The sequence below is a fragment of the Chaetodon auriga genome, chromosome 4 (genome assembly GCF_051107435.1).
Source record: "Chaetodon auriga isolate fChaAug3 chromosome 4, fChaAug3.hap1, whole genome shotgun sequence".
NCBI classification, from domain to species: domain Eukaryota; kingdom Metazoa; phylum Chordata; class Actinopteri; order Chaetodontiformes; family Chaetodontidae; genus Chaetodon; species Chaetodon auriga.
In genome coordinates this window covers 3,053,966-3,073,140 of record NC_135077.1, presented here as the reverse complement: position 1 = coordinate 3,073,140, position 19,175 = coordinate 3,053,966, and the positions used below count along the sequence as shown (strand labels likewise).

Sequence of the window (19,175 nt, the reverse complement as noted above, 5' to 3'; positions counted from 1 at the left end):
GCCTACTGGATGGAGGGGAGAGGGAGGGAGAAGGAGATTATGAGCAGAGAAGGAAAAGGGAGAGAAAGAGAGCGAGAAGCATGGAAACAAAGCAGGCGGGTGGAAAGAGGGAGGTGGGAACATCAAAAGTCTGCTGCTTTCTGTTACTCAGCACTTCACTGGTTTTTGTTTTATTTATCTTTCAGTGTAGTGTTGTGCTATATATCTGAGTCTTATGGTCACATTTTCTATGTATAGAGGACGCGCCAATGGCCTTTCTGTTGATCAGCACAAATCTAAAAGCCATTTTGTGGGACTGCAATAATTTACAATTGAAGAATAACGAATCAGAAGCAGTTTCACATACTGGTTCATCAAAGACATCAATCAGTGACTCAGTTATTGGTTTGGTGTTTTTCAGTCATTGACAGACCGACAGCACATTAATCCTGCATCAATGACAGTTTGATAGTAATCGCCACAAATCAGAGCAAAAGTGAAGGAAAAAGACTAGTTTTAATGTCAACAGTGATTTGTCTGTTTTGTTTCCATCAGCGATTTGAGCAACAACCAGATCACCACCATAGAAGAAAGAATATGCGACAACCTATGCAATTTAACTCAAATGTAAGTAACTGCAACTCACTGTCATCCTCTCTGCATCTCTCTATCTCTCATTGTCTTGTTTCTGCAGCAAATATTAAAGTATGAAATGTTAAAATACAAAGCAATTAATCCCTATTCATGCACACACATGCAGAGATGCATATGCGCAAACACAAACATCTAATCACACATGCCTAAAATGAGCGGCGTGTTTCCAGTTACCTCGCCTACACACAAGATGAATGGAGCTCTATTTTAGACTGGAGTGGGAGGTAGTGAGTAGTAATTATTCCTCACCAGGTCTTAAGATGAGAAAAGTTTTTTTCGTCTGCAACTGAGCAAAGCTAAACTGACTGGTCTGCAGTAGACAGAGAGACACATGTCACATAATGTTATCGCTCTTTCTGGCTGGCCTTCCCTCCGTCTCTTGCTCCATATATTCACCTTCTTCTCCTCGTGTCTCCCCGTCATGTCTGTTTTTTTTTTTTTCCTTTTGTCTGCTTCTTCCCTTCCCATTGCTTCCTTTCATACGCAATGCCTTTTGACATCCTTGCTGGCTCTTTCTTCCTCTTACATCATTTAAAGGAATACACCTTTTTCATGGCAGACACACACAGCAGGAAAAGCACAGGTGTAACTGATACCTTTAGTCACGGTCATTTCCCATTTAGTCGTGCCAGCTTCAGGGTCCTGGTATTGCGAATTTTGGCTCACTGTCATGGTTTACAGGGACGCTTCAATGGAGCCCAACCATCATTAATGTTATTAGTAACGCATGCTATTTCTGCTACGACAAGCCAAGATGTCTGCCATGTAAAATGTTTGTAAGCAAGGGGAGAAGACAGCCTAGCTCTGCCAGAGGTTCTATCCAACCAATCCAAGGATGTCATATTGAACCATACTTTATATTTTTTAATATTGGCGTTTAATTTGATTAATACTGACCAAAGACACCAGAAGTGCTACTTCCTTTAGAAGTATGTAATTGTTGGCTTTTCATACTTTTTTTTTTTTTTTTTTTTTAAACTCTGAACAAAAGTACTGGTGGCCAGTGTGCTGGCTAACGGTGCAACTGGTTTTCCTTTTAGCATTAGCTAGTTAGCATCTAACTCCATTAAGCCAGCAAACAAGTGTATTTTAGCGTAGTGTATTTTTCAGTGGTATTTTAATGCAGAAGCAAAGAAACCAAAGTCAATGTGAAAACTGACATCATCTCACACAGCTTTGTGTGCTTTGTAGCGTCCTTTATCCTGAAGCGTCCGCTTTGTAGTGCCACTAACCGCCACCCTCTCTGTGAGTGACGCCATGTGTATCAGCGTCACTGATCTGGTCGCTCCCTCCATGTCCTCCTCTCCTCCAGTGACCTGAGCAGTAACCCCTTTGAGTGTGACTGTAAGCTCTTCCGGCTGGTCAGCTGGCTCCAGGAGAAAGGGGTGCGAGTTCGGCGCCCGGATGCCATGCTTTGCGACCACCCTCCTGAGCTCCGCCACCAACCCCTGCTCAACGTCAGCCTGCTCACCTGTGGTACGAAGCAGATGCACACTAATCACAAAATGACAGATTTATAAATGCTTTTTAAAACCTTGTGAATCTTCTTTCTCAGTGTTTTCTTTTTCTTTTTTTGACTGCCTTTTCATACATACTGTAGTAGAAGTACTTGAAAGACTGCATTGACCTAAATTAATTAAGTGTCAAGCTCAACAAAGAAAGACATCAAGCAAATGCACTTAACAATTACAGGCTTGTCTATGAAAAAAAGCAAGTCCATGAAAAATGAATGTCATAAAATTCTGCAGTCCCTGTGATGACAAATTCTGACATCAGAGGAATAAACTGCTCATCAGTTGACCTCTTTTAGTCCTTTGTGCTCGTTTGAACAGCTGTGAAGGACTTGAAGGTCTGATACTGTTAAATATTACCAGTGAGGTTTGAGACAAACTATATTTGCAATTGAGTTACAAATCCGTTTCTTCTCCCACAGGTCTGAACTATGCAGCTTGTCTTGAGGACAGCAGCAGTGGAGGAGGAGGACGGAGCGAGCTTGTTATTTTCTCTTCCTCCACACCTGGAAACTTCACACGTGAACAGTGTAACAGTGTGTGTTTTGCCGCTTCGCACCGCTATGGGGGTTTGGGGGCAAGGCACGAGTGTCTCTGCAGCACAAACTCAGAGCCAAACTTCATCAGCGAGTCTCAGTGTTCCGCCGCCTGTACAAACCCCCATGTTATGAAGGTATGTGGCACACAGTGGTCTTAGATAGTAATTACTTTCCTGTCTTCAGAGACCTCCTTTAGTGAAACTTCCTGCTCTTGCTTTGTTGCCTCTGTTGTTAACACAACATTCAGAATTTTCCACTAAACCTTCCTGTAACCTACCAGCAACTTCCCTCTACGGCTTCAGTGATTTCCCTGCATCCTGCAGGTCTGCTGCACAGAGCAACAGAAGTTATTCAAGACTCCAACTGACCTTTTTTTCTTTTAAATGACAGCACCCAAGTTTTTATTTAAAACCATAAAAATAATAGTAAAGCCACAAACAATTAAAGGCACGTTGTATTTTACTTTGAAATCCTTGTGCATATGAAAACAAAAACCTCCTCTTCCTCACTCGGTTCCCTCTCTGCGCAGAAATGTGGGTGGACTCTGGCTCACTATGTGTTTGCGGTGGACTTCTCGGTCTCGCTGAAGCCTCTTCCGCTGCAAAGTGTTCACGACCTCATCAGTTTCTCCGCTGCCTCCTCTGTCACTCCGGTGACACTGTCCTGGGACTTTGGTGACCTTTCATCTCGGGTCAACACGTCAGGATCAGGTGTGACCGCAGTAACTCACAAATATGGACTTCCAGGACAGTACGCGGTCAGTTTGATGGCCTGGGCTGGACACAGAGAGGTGAGAGACAGACTTCGTCCAATGTAATAAAATAACACTACAATGAGCACTTTCTCATAATGACGTGATTTGAATATCTCGTTTCATATTTGCACATGTTCAGGTTTCTGCACGAGGAGAAGTGACCGTGACACTTCCTCCCAAACTGGAGCTGCGCTGTCCAGCTCTCGCTGTGGCCAATAAGAGCCTGGAGTTCACACTCGTCAGCTGGGGCGCTGTCGGCGTGGATGTAGACTGGAAGATCACAAAGGACGGTATCCAAGTTGCCAAAGGTAACGTACACCGACACGCTGACAGCTGATCGATCAGGAAACCTGTCAGCACAGAAGGCACCTTGCCCGCTAAATGCTCCACTACCATATGTTTGCTAGCTAGTTGCTAACTTTGTCTGTCTTATATTTGGAGCTGGGCAGGTGTCTTACAGCTGGCTTTTAGAGCTTATGTTAATAAAGCCAGCTACCTGCTGCTGCTGCTGCTGCTGCTGCCCAAAATGGTGAGAGTGAACCAAAATAGAGCTGAAACAAGCTGCAACGCTTCCAGCTGAAGACGTGGGTGATAGTTCTCTGTAGGTTCATCACTATGAGGAACTCCTGTCCCATTAAACATAGACATGTGGTCCTTTGTTATGAACATCTGATTGTGGCTGCTCTAAGAGAAAACTGCCTTTCTGCCCTCTAAAATCTGAACTTCTTGAAGCTCTCAGTCAGTCAGTCAGATGAGCCATCAGTCAGTTACACTGTGTGTCTATCTCCTCTCCTCACACACACACAATCTCTCTCACGTGTACTGTATGTGGACATGCACACACTTAACCTCTCTCCCTCGTCCATTCATCTCCAGACGGCCCCTCCTTCACACCCTCCCGCCTCATCTCCCATGAAAGTGATTTCCTCTGTCTGTTGATTTTTATAATTTATTCTTTAACTTTTTTTTGATCGGTGCACCAGGTTGTTTCTTTGAGATAAAGTGGCGCCTGCTTTCTACAAAGTGGCAGACGCATCTTTAGAAGGAATGTGGAGAAAGTGTGAGGCGACTGTTTGTGAAACTAATATGCTTCACTGGAGAACAAAGTGGGAACATGACAGACAAGGAATGTCGCTGTGGGTTCTTTCTGGCCGTCTCAACTGCAGAGCCTGTGTGTGTGTGTCTGCGTATTGCACACACTCTTTAGGTCTTCTATCCTCTTTCCATTAATCACCATCTTCTGTGGCTCCTTTTTGAGCCTGTGTTAGTCTCAGCCTTTCAGAAGCTCACACCCTGACCACTGTTCAAATATTATAAAAACTGTAAAATAGACATGCACTATGCACTGATTTGCAATGGTCTTAAAGTTAATGTCTCTCTCCAGTGTGTTGTCAGAATGCGTTGTATATGACCAATGCACAGTACAGTACATGCTGTAGAATTTTGTCCCTTGAGGTTTTCATAATATCCCTGAACATTTAACTCTTTTGTCTGGACTCTCTTGTCTGGAATTCAATTCTTTTGATGATCGTCTTTGTAGAAATAAGTCATGTGAATGTTTCTGTCCTCTGCCAGCCTCCCCTCACTGTCCAAAGGATGGGGTGTACCACGGCGAGTCCTCTCGCTGTTTCCAGATTGTCCCGGGGGAACTAAGCTGGACAGACGCTCGAAAACAGTGTTCAGACCGCGGAGGGATTCAGGCAATAGTCAGGAGTGATGCGCTGCGTAACCTGCTGGCACACAAAGTGACACAGTGAGTGTTTCTCTCTCTATGGGGTGCAGGAATGGGTCTCTCTCTGATTTTTGTGTTTCTTATCTGTCAGCTTTCCTCAAACTGAGACAGAAAGACAATTTCAGCAAACATTTCCTTCAAGGGCCAGTGTACTCTTATTACTGTGTGCTCTCAGTACAGATATACACACACACACGCACACGCACACACACGGAGTTCAGTGTTCATACTCTATCTGTAGGTACAGAACAGATAACCTGCCAGCTCTGCGGCACAATGCACCATCCCTGTTTGCCTGACAAACTCAATAGTTCTCACCACGTTGCCTCGTCTGTTTGCAGCAGCGACAGCCAAAGAAACATTGTGACAGACATCAGATACTCAAAACAGATGGTGAACTTTCAATCTCTGACAAACACAACAGTACATGGTTTGGATGGTGGTATGAAACGTGTTTTTCTTGCTTCGCTCACATCGTGTCTGTGTGAACTTGGAGGCTTTTTTCACTGAATGTGACTCTTTGTGTTTGAATGTGTGTCGTTCAGACAAGAGGCTGAATTCACGGGAAATGCTTTTCATTTCTCTGCTTACTGTTTATGAACCTCACACCCTGAAGCACATTGATTGTATTTCTCTGGCTTATTTGCCCTTTGTTTTTTTGTCATCTATTAATTTATTTCTATTGTTTTTTTAATCATTCTCTGTCTGAGTGAAAAGACTGAAATTGCTTTTTTGTCCCTCGTACTCAGAGGTGAACAGATCATGACGTCAGGCTTAGCTGTTGTTCACAGCATGCAGTCTCTTCCCGCAACAAATACGAAGCTTCTCTACTGTATGGATCCCACGTCTGTGTGATGGCTCTGCTCTGATGAAAATGTGTCTGGTCTTGTGCTCGTCTGAAGACCTCCAATGTTTGGTGTTTAGGTCAGAGAGGTTGCAAAAAAACACATCTGTAAAAGCACAGCTGCATTGTAACTTTAACACCCTGGGAGGAGGAGTCCACAGTTCATGTTGTGCGTGTGTGTGTGTGTGTGTGTGTGTGTGTGTTAATGTGAGGGTAGAGGCCCTGCACCAGCAGACTGAAGAAAAAAACCCGATGCAGATGAAGCTTATCCCCTCTCTCCTCCTCCGCTCATGTGTCCCTCCACCCCGTTGCTTACATAAGGAGCCCTTTTTTTTTAATCAGTCCTTGTTTGTTGCCACAAAGACCCTTTTTTCTTGATCTCTCTCTGCTTGTATTTTTTAACCCCTGTCCACTCCTTCAGTTATCCTTCCTACAGATGTAAATTGTCTGCCAGTGTAGAAAAGTCTGACCAGATCATAGTGAGTCATACACATACTCTTTTTTTTTTTTTGAATGGACAACCTTTTTTTTCAGTTAAGAGCATTTGACAGAAAGAAAAATTGTTGACGAGGGGAAAATATGTGGTCCATTAGTGGACTCATGGAGTGAAAATCCAATTTATCTGTCGTGCTCACAGGGACGTACATGCCTCTCTGACTGCCTATTGGGCTTCAATCAAAGCCCATTTCTGCTTTCTCTGGACCGCAGTTATTGATTGTTGAAGACAAGCTGGCACATAATTCACTAACTTCAATAACCACTTTCTTGAGGCCCACATTGATTCAAGTCTGGGTGTTTTGTAAGGTTTGTGTGGTGTGTTGCTCCATCTGACCACCTTCACATACACAAGGACATTTGTGGAAAAGGCGCATGTATGTTCTTTGAGTTATTTTTGCCATAGATTTGCTAATGTTTGTATGTGTGTCTTTCTGTGTACACTAAGTGATGGAACCAATTTTCCAGCTGTCAGCAGCCACGCGGCGAAATGTCAGGGAGGCGCTGTGTTAATCCGTGTCTTTTCTACCCCAGGGAGCGAGGTGTGTGGCTGGGCTTGAGTGATGTCGACTCTCCGGGCAAGCTGCGCTGGGTGAATGGCTCAGAGGCACAGGAGGGAGAGGAGGGCCTGCCGCCACGTTCTCCAATCTCCCGTGGAAACGTATGCGTGTCCCTCGATCAGCGTGGCCAGACCAGCTCACACCCATGCAATGCCAAGCGGGCCTACATCTGCCAGTACAGTCCCCAAGGTAGGCTCCATACGTTCACACAGACACACTGACACACGCACACAAAAACATGGGGTCGCTCAAATGCCTAGAAACCCCTAATCAGAGGATGAAAATTAAAACTGTGGCACAGATTTTATGCAAATGCAGTTTCCCCACATCATCCCGTTCCTTAGTTTTTTGGGCAAAGAGAAGATGATTTCAACCTTCTTTAATATGAGTTTTATGTAAATTGAGGTGCAGCACAAACAGGCATGGAAAGGAAAAGCAAACAGCCTCCTTCACATGTAATCTCAAGGACTTGACTGGCTTCCTGAAGCACTATTTATAACTGGATCATTAAAGTAGATTGCTCCACATGTGAGAAGCATCCAGAGTCATTTTCTGCTTTTTGGTTGCATCAGAATATTATGGCAAAGCAGCATCTTAATATAGTCTTGCTGATTTGTTTCTGTTAAGGAAAAGGGTCACATTTTCAGAGCAGGTGAAAAGCAAAGAATAGAAACAATTCCACAAGTACTAATAAAAATAATTAATAAATACAAAGTATCCCCATTTGTCATCATTTCTGTCTGTATATACTGGATTTGTAAAGGAGTAAATCACAGCATTTGTTAGGGCCCCTAAACGCTGTAGGAAATAAGCAGACTTCAGTCATTTACAGAACTAATATGTCGCAGCTGGATACCTGTTCTACAGAGGTGGAGAACATATGATTGCTGTGGCAAAATTGCTGCCATTTGAATGTCCAAACACGTAGTACAATGTATTTAGTGGGCAACATAATGTGGGTGAGTCAGTGTTAGAAAAATGTTATGAAATGAACATAATCACCAAGTAAGCGTTAGTGAATGTAAAATAACAAGACATTTACTACCAGGAAATAGCTCCAGTTTTTCTGCTGGCAGTGTTAAACTTATATTGTGCCGATTGTAAGGTCAGTGAGTTTAAGGCTTTTTTTCATTTAGGCTTTACCATGAAGTGTCCTGTACGTCCACTGAAGGTGTTTGACAGGCTCAGATTGTTACTCTGAGCGCCCAAAATTATGGCAAGGATCCCTACAGAGATTTTTGTTAAAGAGTAAGATCCTTTTAGTGTAACCAGAAAAGGCTGTTTCATCACTTTCCTCACAGCCACCACACTCCACTGACAAAAACAGTCATTTTACCTTGCAGAACATGGGAGTTGCTGGTCTACCACTGCCTCGATCGGTTAGTTTGTTTGTGTTATCGTGTGACTTTTCACTCACTAGTCTGAATTAACATGTTAAAAAACATTAGTTTTACACATTACATTTAGGGATGTCCGATATTTGCTTTTTTTGCCGATATCCGATATGCCGATATTGTCCAACTCTCAATTTCCGATTCCGATATCAACCGATACTGATACCGATATATGTGGGCTATTTCTCCTCAAAACTAATTTTAGTTATCATAACATATCTCATGTCGTGGAATTAACACATCATGCCTAATTTTATTGTGATGCCCCACTGGATGCATTCTCAAATGCAACAAGGCTTTCCAAATGTAAACATTGTGCAAAATAAGAAAACTACTTCAACATAAGCTATGGAAAAAGTGCCTTATTTATTTATTTATTTATTTATTTATGATTGTTTCAAACAACAGGTTGGATCACACTCTCCCTGAGATAATCTTGACAATGCTCCCCACAAATAGGGCAAATTTGACTTCTTCACAAATTGTACCTGTACGACAAAGTGCAGCATGTAAAACCAACTAAAATAACATGCATAGTGTAGGACAGGCTACTCTTTGTTTCAGTGCCGTCTGTCCCTGTTGCTTCTTCTCATTACTTTGCTGCACAAATGCCGCGTATCTCTCTGAATGATTCATCCTGAGGTGGGAGATTAAATTAGAATTATAAAACGGAAAGGTGAAATCCAGCGATCTGATTGGCTGTTAACTGTGATATAATGAGCGTATTACTATTCTAAAAAGCCTTATCACAGCATATCACTCCACTTCAGGGAAGCAACAATGTTTCCATGACAACAACCAACTGTTACAGTACGCAGCAAGAAGTAGTTTTGACGTCTATTTTTTTAAGGCGTTAACAACATTGAAACATGTTCGCGGTCAGTCAGAGGATCGGCACCTGGACAGCGACTGTGACACTCAGGGCTCTGTAGGGTGATCTGTCACTGTCTGATTGAACAGCCTCATGGAAATGATATTTTACAATTCTTCACATTATTTACTAACGAAATTCGTTAAGGCAAGAAATTTGGTGCTTTTAAAGTCATGATATTCAGATGCCGCTGCTGCGTGTCCAGGTGCCTGCCGCGATGTCACATATAGTCGCTTAATAAAGTCAGTGATCACTCAATGCTAAAACTATTAAAAAAAAAAAAAAACTCTCATTCGTTGAGGTTTTGGGTGGATTCTTCCGGACCACTCACTCATAGTTACCTGAGGGGGCGTCGCATGTTTACGTTACGGGCTGATTGTCAGAGAAGCAACAATGTTTCCATGACAACAAACTGTTACAGTCGGTAGCAAAAAGTTGCTGCGGTGTTTTGACAACGTTAACAAATAGACTAAATTAGTTGAATTCACACGTTTAAGGATAGGGTTAACAATGGTAGAGCTGATTGAGCAGTGCGGCGAGGAATAGACGACATGCAGAGCTAACGTACGGAGAGGTGGGACTATGTTTTTCACAGCGGGGCTATTTTATTAGATAATATGTATTTCTGTTCTGTTTAATTAAAAACTACATGAAAATTATTGTGTTTTCCTCTTTCACGGCCTGTCGTGATGTATTGCTTGGTTCCGCCTCGCATAACCAACGCTGTGCAGTCATTGCAAATCGCAAGTTTAATATCCAAAGGAGACACTTGGAAATAATTCCAAACCACAGACAAAACGTTAGTCAGGCACCGAGCGGGAAGCTTTTTACTGCAGCCACCGACGCTTGTTTACACGCTTCACGACGCAGTTTGATAAGGTCATCATTTGCGCGCCGGTAAATGTCTCCGGGCCAAATCCAGGCATTATTTTTTATCGGTTTTAATTATAGGCAAAAAAAAAAAAAAAAAAAAAAACCCGATAACGATATAAACATATATTACGTTTTTATGCCAATATCGGGCCGATAATATCGGTGGGCCAATACTATTGGACATCCCTAATTACATTGCAGCCCGTACCACGACTGCCAGCTGAGGGGATCTGCTGCACCAGTCTCAAAACTTTTTCCACCTATGAGTCATTTAGATCTCAGAATATGTAAAAATAGGCCCTGGGTTTAAAAATGGTTAATTACCCTTTAACTTAATAGTTTTGTTTGGTCTCATTTGTAACAGTGAGGAATGCAGAGGCTCCATCAGTTCTTAGAAACTGCCTCCACTACCTCTCTCCTCTGTGTCCTTTTTAAATCCTCTGTTGTCAGCTTGACTTCACTCTGTTTCTGCCTCTGCAGTTCGTGTTCCAGATGCAGGGATCTACATGGTGGGCCTGGCTGTGTTTCCCTCCAAAAGTCATTTGCACCATGCCCCAGCAGCTCCGCTCTCTACTCCACAACCTCCCAGCGGTGGCATAGAGGTGAGGAGGAAGCCTCAGCTCATCGTACCTTTCTCCTCAAACTGCTTTTCATTAAACTTTCCGTCTGGTTTTCTCACTGTCTTCCACTCAGGTGCTGTTGTTCCCAGCCCTGACCTTTTTTCAGGCGGGTCGTCTGTCCTCCCTAGAATTTGTCACTCAGGAGCTCAGCACTCAAATCCACGTCCGATTCCAGACCTACAGACCTCACTGCCATTATCCCGGCCTGCACCTGCTGCTTCCCAGTGAGTCAAACACTGGACCGCACTCGCCCACACACACACCAACACACTCTGAACCATCTGCACATTCCTGGTGAGCATCAGCAGGTGTTGCAATATCTACAAGCCACCTGTGTCCACACCTCCAGTTAGACAAAAACATCCACACACACACACACACACACACACACACACACACACACACACACACACACACACACACCGACCAGCCTTGTCTAAAATTGTTAGGTCGGTGAACATGAAAGAAAGTTCAATAGAGACAGAAAGTATGGGAAAACAGGAAAGAAGGAAATAAAACCTCCCTTCTGAGCCCTTCCTGTCCTCATGCAGACACATGACGCGTAACTGCAACACGGCGCAGCACAAAGCCACAAATAACTGAAACACGTTCTGTGTTTTGTTTTTTTTTTCGTTTGTCCACTGAGGCATGGGAGCAAAGCTGTGCAATAGACAGAGGAGCAGAGAGCGGATGCACTCAAAAGATGTGAGAAACAGAAATCCACAGAGAGGCTTGTTAAAAACATGAGAGCACGTTTTTCTGTGAAACTTTGAATTCGTAAATGCAGCAGCAGGGGAGGAGATAGTGGAGATCCTGAGATAATGCGACTGGATTATTAATTACTCAGATAGCAAGTTTGTTGCTTGGAGTATATCAATCCAGCACACTAATTATGTACACACACACATGCAGACTCCCCAAGTGCACACTTTGATCATCTCTTTGAACAAGTAATTAATTTCTTAGATCTACAGTTTTGCTCCATTATGCTGAAAGAAAAAAATAATTAATAATAATATATCAATAGACTAGATCCAGTGGTGGAAAGTACAATTGTGAGGTACTTGTACTTGAGTATTTTATTTTTTCTGTGGCTGTATACTTACATGCCATTACATTTCAGATGAAAGTATTGGATTTCTTACTCAACTGCATGTATTTGACAGCTGTAGTTACCTCAGATTGTACATAGACCTACGCAACATATGATCAGCTTGTATAGTATAATACATATACATACTTAGTCACTCTCTCACCACTGGCTGCATCTATGCCATTTTCTGACCTGTGCTCTGCAGGTTAATAAATGATTAAAATTAGATGCATCTTGTGTCTCAGGTTGTGGAGGTTCAGCGTGTGCTCCGGTGGCTGTTTGTGTCCCCAATGACACCAGGAGCGGTGATCCACCCTCTTGCCCCCAGCGAGAGCAGTGGTGTCCCTTCCAGCACCGGTGCCTGCCCCTCTCTAGTCCCTGCCACCCGTCTTCCTGTCCTAACTGCACCCAGGCTCACCGCCTGCCCGCTGGGTCGCTGAGGCCCCGATACACTCTGCAGAACGAGGTGGTGTTCACACTACCAGCAGGACCAGCTGCACATGTGCTGGTGAGAGAATTTATGTGTAACTTCTGGGTTCAAGCTTTGGACTGAGCAAGTAGTTGATGACTCACAGCTTTGGTGTTAGTGTTATTTGCAGACAAAGTTGGGAATCAGCAGTTTTAGTTGTTTTTCTGTCTTTGATCTGTGTTTGACTTTAACTTTAACTCTCTGGATCGCTGTGTCTCCCAGGTACAAGAACAATTGGAGGACATCCTGGTTTCCCATGGTGATGTCATCGCCCTGCAGCACGACGCTGGCCCCGCCTCCCTTCTCCGTTGTCAGTCCTCTCCAACCTCACCCTGGAGGCAGCCTGTCTTAGCCCTCAACCAATCAGAGTGGTTCTGGATCAACAATACCAGACAGTCAACAGACACCCCGGCCAGCCTCGACGCTGACGCTCTGCCCGACCCGGAGCTTGACGTGAAGGCGCTGGTGGAGGATGGTGAGGGAAGCTGGCTGGAGGAAGTAGTTTGCCCTGTCAGAGTGCTCTACATGGGACACAGTGAGACTCAGCTGCAGGGAGCACAGCTGTCTGCTGGTCTACCCCAGCCCGGGCTCTACAGCCTGCTGGTAAGACATCAGAGCTGCACAGCATGTCCTATCCCAGCATGCATCTGACACATTTCAACATGGTTAAATGTCTCTATAGAGAGACTAATGTATTGAAATGCATTGCTGTATAAATGATATGTTTGTCTGCACCTCTTTTTGTCCTATGTTGGTAATTCTGTTGTATTATCAAAATAACTGAGACACAATCTAATTTGATAAATTCCAGGTGACTTCAGCTGAGCCATCATACCCAGCCTCAGCATCATGCCCACTGCGGGTGGTGCCTCCTCTGGGCTTGACAATCCTCCACCCCTCTCCCCAGAACGGCACTGTATACCTGCAGCCCAACGACACCCAGCTGCTGCTCCGCGTCCAGTCTCGCTACGAGACGAAGGCCTCTTGGCTTGGCAGTAATTGTAGTGTGACCTTCCAGTCAAACTGTCCCCCAGAGTTTTCTTCCAGCCCGACGCTGTGTCGGCCCGGCCCGAGCTCCAGCTCTGGGGTCGAGGTCGCAGAGAGCAGCCTGTATGCGGTGCTGAATCTGAGCCTGGGGACAGAGGAGCAGAGGAGTCCAGTGCAGGTGGAGCTGGAGGCCCACAATAATGTGACGGAGGCCAGCCTGACTGTGGTCGTCCAGCTGGAAGAGCCACTCAGAGGACTGATGGTGCAGCCGCACCCTGCACACAGGGTGCTGATGGAGTCAGTCGTGGTGAGTGTGTGTTTGTGCTCATGTGTTTACTTCACTGGTAGTTGTGTTAAGAGTTCATATTTGATATTGATACTGTACACTGTCTTTTTTCATCATGTCCTTATATGTGTGTATATGTGATTGTGTATGTTTTAGAGCTACACAGCATCAGTGCTCGAGGGCACCAATCCCACATTTAAATGGACGGTTGATGACAAGCCCTACTTCACCTATTACAATACTGTCCTCAATGTCATCTACCAGCACGCTGCAGTCTACAAGCTCACAGTGAGTTTCTGTTATGCTAATTGTTTTGATTAAATTCACATGTGACAGATTTGTTTTTGATATCCGGCTTTTGCTGTGTTTTTTCCACCTATTCCTTTGATCAATTTGATATTTTCTGTTAATTAGATCTGAAAGAAAGAAATCGTAGATGAAAGCCTGAATACATGATTTTGTGCAAATTCAATATGTTAGAATTAGTCAGCACAACACTCCCTATATTACTATTAGGTTGGGTTAAATTAGAGTCTGCAACTAACAATTATTTTCACAATCAATTATGTAATCTGCTGACTTCTTTGTTCTGTAATTGCTGGTCTGTAAATGTCAGAAAACTGTGAATGATCACTGATGAATCTACTAGAGACCTTATGTTTGGAGGTATTATTATCACACCTCATTGTGTTGCAACACACTGAAAGCGAATATGCTGTAGATGCAACACCAGACTTCAGCTTCTTACCAGCTGTCTTCAGTCATCTTACCGCTCACGTGGCATCTCTTCCAGGTGACGGCCATGAACCATGTCAGCGCCCTCACAGAGCATTTCAATGTGACCGTCGACCGGCTGCAGCCTATGGCCAACCTCACAGTAAAGGGCGTGCCAGATGTGGTTCCTCAGGGCTCCACCCAGACTCTCACCACCTCTGTGCTTGTCGACATGTCTGTGGCTGCCACCATCCGGTATGAACAGTGGGGGATGGATGGATGGATGGGTGGATAGATAGATAGATAGATACATACATACATACATAAATACATACATACATACATACATACATACATACATACATACATAGATGTGTTTTAAAACAAAAAATGTCAGAGTGCTTCTTTTTTTCCTTTATTTCATTTTTAAGACTGAGTTAAAACACAGTGCATCTGTTTGTGTTTGACTGCTCCTTTTTTCTTCTCTTCTATCTGTCACTCCGTCTTTCTCTTTGCTCTCTTCTCTGTTTTTGTCTTCCTGTGCTCCATAATAGCACTGCAGCAGTCATACCATGCAGAGCCTTGGATTTATAACCGTGTGGTTAGAGCAGATTGCTGACAAGAATTTTCCCCTCTGCTCGGCTGTTTCCCCTGTACTTTTTTTCCCTTTTTCTTCCACTCTTTCTCTTTTACTCTTTTCTCTCCTTCCCTCTTTCACATTCCCACCCTCCCGACTGTGGCGCACTCTTTTACTTAGTTTCCCTCCTCTCTCACCATTCTTGGTCCAGAGAGGCTTCCTGAGTTTTGAGTTTCCACTTTGCGTCGTCCAAACCCTCTATTGCCTCGCCAGAGAAGATTCCCACTTTCCAGCTAGTGACTGTTAGTGTGTTTGTTTTTGTGTGCATGTGTGTGTGTGTGTGTGTGTGTGTGTGTGTGTGTGTGTGTGTGTGTGTGTGTGTGTGTTGATGGAAAAGGTTATTGGTGGCTCTATTCATTTGAACTCCAAGTATTTCTCTTCAAGTCTGTTTTAATGGTTTTACATTGTTTCTGTTATGCTGCAGATGGTCTTTTGGTGATGGCGGATATCAGGAGTTTGAATACAAGCCTCCCTATGCTCCCTCCCTCATCTGCCCTGACTCACCCAATCAAGTCCTCCTAAGCAACAATGTCACCTATATCTACTCTCAGCCAGGTATCTCCCTATCAGCACTACTAGCATGCAGTATTGACTAATGGGGTAGCAGCCAGTTAAGTTATTTCAAATATTGGCGAGTAGATAATGGCACATGTCTAATGTGACATCTGTCCTTCCTTTCCCTTTCTTCCCTCTTTCGGAACAGGAATATACACAGCGCTGGTGTCAGTGTCCAATCGTTACGAGAACATCAGTCAGGCCATCAACATGAGCGTCTACAGCATCCTCACTCGTGTTGATATACAAACAGAGCCGCGACTCCTCCTCACTGGCAAAACAGCAGATTTTGAAGCTCACCCTCTGCCCTCGCCGTATGGCATTCACTATGACTGGCGCTTTGGAGATGGTTCTGCACCCCAGCAAGGTCGCCGTGTGGCACACACCTATGCACAGAGTGGCAACTTTAATGTCTGTGTATCGGTAAATAACACCATCAGCTCTAGAGAGGTTTGTGCCAAGATGTTTGTATATGAGGAGATTGAAGATTTAACAGCCGACAGCTCCTCTCCTACAGAGCTTCACAGCCCTACTATAGTGTGGGCACGCCTTGCATCAGGTAATAATATCACATGGACATTCTCCATGGGCGATGGGACCATCTACACAGTATCTGAACCTCATGTGTCACACAGCTATATCAAAGACGGCAACTACACAGTGAATGTGACCGCTACGAATGCTGTGAGCTCTGGCTGGACAATCCTACCAGTGCAGGTGTTTGTTTTTCAAGTTGTGAGGATGGAACCGTCTGGATGTGTCCAAGAGCAGACCCCCGTCAACTTTCAGGCCTGGGTGTCCGGCAATTCATCAGCTCATCTTTATGAGTGGAGCTTTGGAGATGGAAGCCCAAATGAGACACATCACGGCAACCCCAGAATCTCACACACCTACTGGACAAGTGGGAACTACCTCCTCTCTCTGCTTCTTTCCAGTGGGGTAAACAAGATCACCAAGGCCAACTTTTTCACCTGGGTGTGTGTGCAGCCTTCTTTAACCAACGTCAGCCTTACCCTCGAGAAATCACACTATGCGGTTGGGGAGGAGATCCGGTTCCAGGCCAGAGCTGAACCAGAATTTAACTACAGTTATCAGTGGGACTTTGGGAGAGAGGAAGACCTTGCACCCGTCCATGGTTCTGAGAATATCGTGACAACGTATAAAAACCCACGTCATTACATGGTGACAGTCATTGTCTTCAATAACATCTCTACCACCAACACCAGTGTTAAGATTGAGGTTCTGATGCCCATAGGACCAATTGTTATTCAACATAATGGTACCAAGTACAATAACCTGACCCTTAGAGCACCGTACACTTTCACAGCATCTTCTTTGGCTTCCAATGTCACTTACATCTGGGACTTCGGAGATGGAAATTTGCTTACAGGCCAGAATATCCTCCATACCTACAACATCTCAGGGAACTACAATATTACATTGACAGCAACCAACACAGTTAGCAGGAATCACACTACTTTACCTGTTGCTGTGCTTGCACCGATCTGTGGGTTGTCTGTCAATGCCAGCTTAGTAAATGTGCCGCTCAATGCCTCAGTCCACTTTGAGGCACAAATGGAGGAGGGAGATGGTGTCCGGTTCTCTTGGATCTTGTGTGACCGTTGCACCCCAATCCTAGGGACCCACACCATGTTCTACACCTTCCGCTCTGTTGGCACTTTCAACATCATTGTGACAGCGGAGAACGACGTGGGAATGGCACAAGCAAGTATCTTTCTGTTTGTCCAACGTGAGCTGGAGGGGCTGCAGATTTTAGCAGAAGAGGAGATTGGTGGAGGAGGAGGCACAGGACTGAATGGTTGCTGTTTTGCGACAAACCGTGTTCTCCACCTTCAAGCAGGATTAAAGGAAGGAACCAACATGACTTTTGCTTGGAAACTCATCAGAGAGCTAGACCCTGTTAGCTCAAGCTTCAACATAAGTGGCAAAACAGTGGAGGTCAATTTCTCCACACCAGGCCCATGTGACATCTTTCTCCAGGCAGCCAACCTCCTGGGCCAGCTGTCTGTCAACAGAACCATCCGCTTCCTGGAGCCAGCCGGAGTGGTATACCTGCAAATCAGTGACAACCCAGTTGCAGTCAATGCTGCAACTAATCTGACAGTGTTGACTACTGAAGGCTCAGACCTTCACTACCGCTGGTCTGTGAATGGGGATGCTCTGCAGTGGAACAAACCCTGGAAGGCCCACACCTTCATCAGTCCTGGCCTAAAGCTAGTTACTGTGGAGGTCTTCAATGAAGTTAGCTCAGAGGTTGTGTCAGAGATGGTTAGTGTCCAGGAAGTCATTTCTGGGCTAACATTTTCAGCTACTAATGTGACAGAGCAGAGTTACGTAGCAGCAGGCGTCACCGTCTGGCTCCAGGGTGAAGTACTGACAGGAACCAATGTGACATGGACATGGCTGTTGGAAGGAAGAACAGAAACAGGAAGGAAAACCTCTCTGATTTTCCAGGAGCCAAAAACAGCCATTGTTACTCTGAATGCCACCAATGATGTCAGCGGGCAAGTGGTTTCCAGAGAGTTCTTTGTTCAGGACAAAATTCAGGGGTTAGAGTTGAGGGCAAGTAAGAACATTGCAGCAGTCGGTGAGAAAGTGGAGTTCACCATCTCAATGGCAGTGGGCTCAGACGTTCGCCTCATCCTCAGCATCAGCGGAGATGCCACTGTTATCCTTCAACCAAACCAAACCTACATCCACACATTCAGCAGGGTGGATACATACATGGTGAATCTCACAGCTCACAACCAGGTAAAGTCAAATGAGATGGATTACATACATTATAAGAGCATGAAATATAGATTGTTTTGCTGCCATCACAGCCATTTCGGAAGTATAGCATGTATACATTTTTTAACCTTTTGCCAATTAATTTATTTTCTGTTTTTGCCAGTCTGCAAATAAGTTGTCTAATGACACAAAGAGCATGTATGACATACACACATGTTGCTCCAAGCATGTAATTGTTGTTGTAAAGTCGATATGTGGAGTGTTCTGAAAATGTCAGACTACTGCACCACCACCCAAACCACCTACCAATGGATCTGAACTGAAGACACTTAGAATAAAGGGATGAAAGCAACACATACACTGCACATTTTCTACAAGAACACATGCAATGAGAGTAATTGGAATCACATAAACATTTTGCTTATAGTGGTTTAAGCAGAAATTAGTGGATCGTCACTACATTACTCTTTTTGCCATCGACTCAGGTGTCAAGTCAAGCAGGATAATTTAATGGAACTAAGACAATACATGTGTTTTGATGTGTAATATGCAATATTGCAATCCAGGTTAGTTCCAAGAGGCGGCACCTCCAGGTTGAGGTGATGGAGCCGGTGCGTGGACTTTCTATCCAGGGAAGTTGTGCAGCAATCCCAGTTGGTGTAAAGAGGTTGTTTGTGGCCAACATCGTGACAGGCAAACCTGTTAGTTTCCTGTGGACCTTTGATCTGCACCACCACCACCAGGCATCACATATGGGCAAAGAGGTCAGATCACTTCAATATTTGTCCCTTACAAATATTATGATGTAATTATGACATGAATATCACAACATAGGAAACAGATGTTAAGCCACAAAA

General features: G+C 44.4%; 1 protein-coding gene across 1 annotated transcript in view; it reads left to right on the top strand.

The window, feature by feature from the left end:
- pkd1a (polycystic kidney disease 1a) overlaps positions 1–19,175 on the top strand; it is a 63,286-nt gene that overhangs the window by 18,061 nt on the left and 26,050 nt on the right. The window contains exons 4-20 of the mRNA XM_076728806.1: positions 535–606; positions 1,946–2,109; positions 2,567–2,817; positions 3,213–3,473; positions 3,577–3,745; positions 5,013–5,190; positions 7,043–7,257; positions 10,687–10,808; positions 10,900–11,050; positions 12,165–12,427; positions 12,611–12,991; positions 13,200–13,682; positions 13,818–13,949; positions 14,455–14,630; positions 15,437–15,567; positions 15,716–18,339; positions 18,885–19,082. Coding sequence (XP_076584921.1) covers positions 535–606; positions 1,946–2,109; positions 2,567–2,817; positions 3,213–3,473; positions 3,577–3,745; positions 5,013–5,190; positions 7,043–7,257; positions 10,687–10,808; positions 10,900–11,050; positions 12,165–12,427; positions 12,611–12,991; positions 13,200–13,682; positions 13,818–13,949; positions 14,455–14,630; positions 15,437–15,567; positions 15,716–18,339; positions 18,885–19,082 — 5,971 coding nt within the window. The remainder of the gene's footprint in view (positions 1–534; positions 607–1,945; positions 2,110–2,566; positions 2,818–3,212; positions 3,474–3,576; positions 3,746–5,012; positions 5,191–7,042; positions 7,258–10,686; positions 10,809–10,899; positions 11,051–12,164; positions 12,428–12,610; positions 12,992–13,199; positions 13,683–13,817; positions 13,950–14,454; positions 14,631–15,436; positions 15,568–15,715; positions 18,340–18,884; positions 19,083–19,175) is intronic.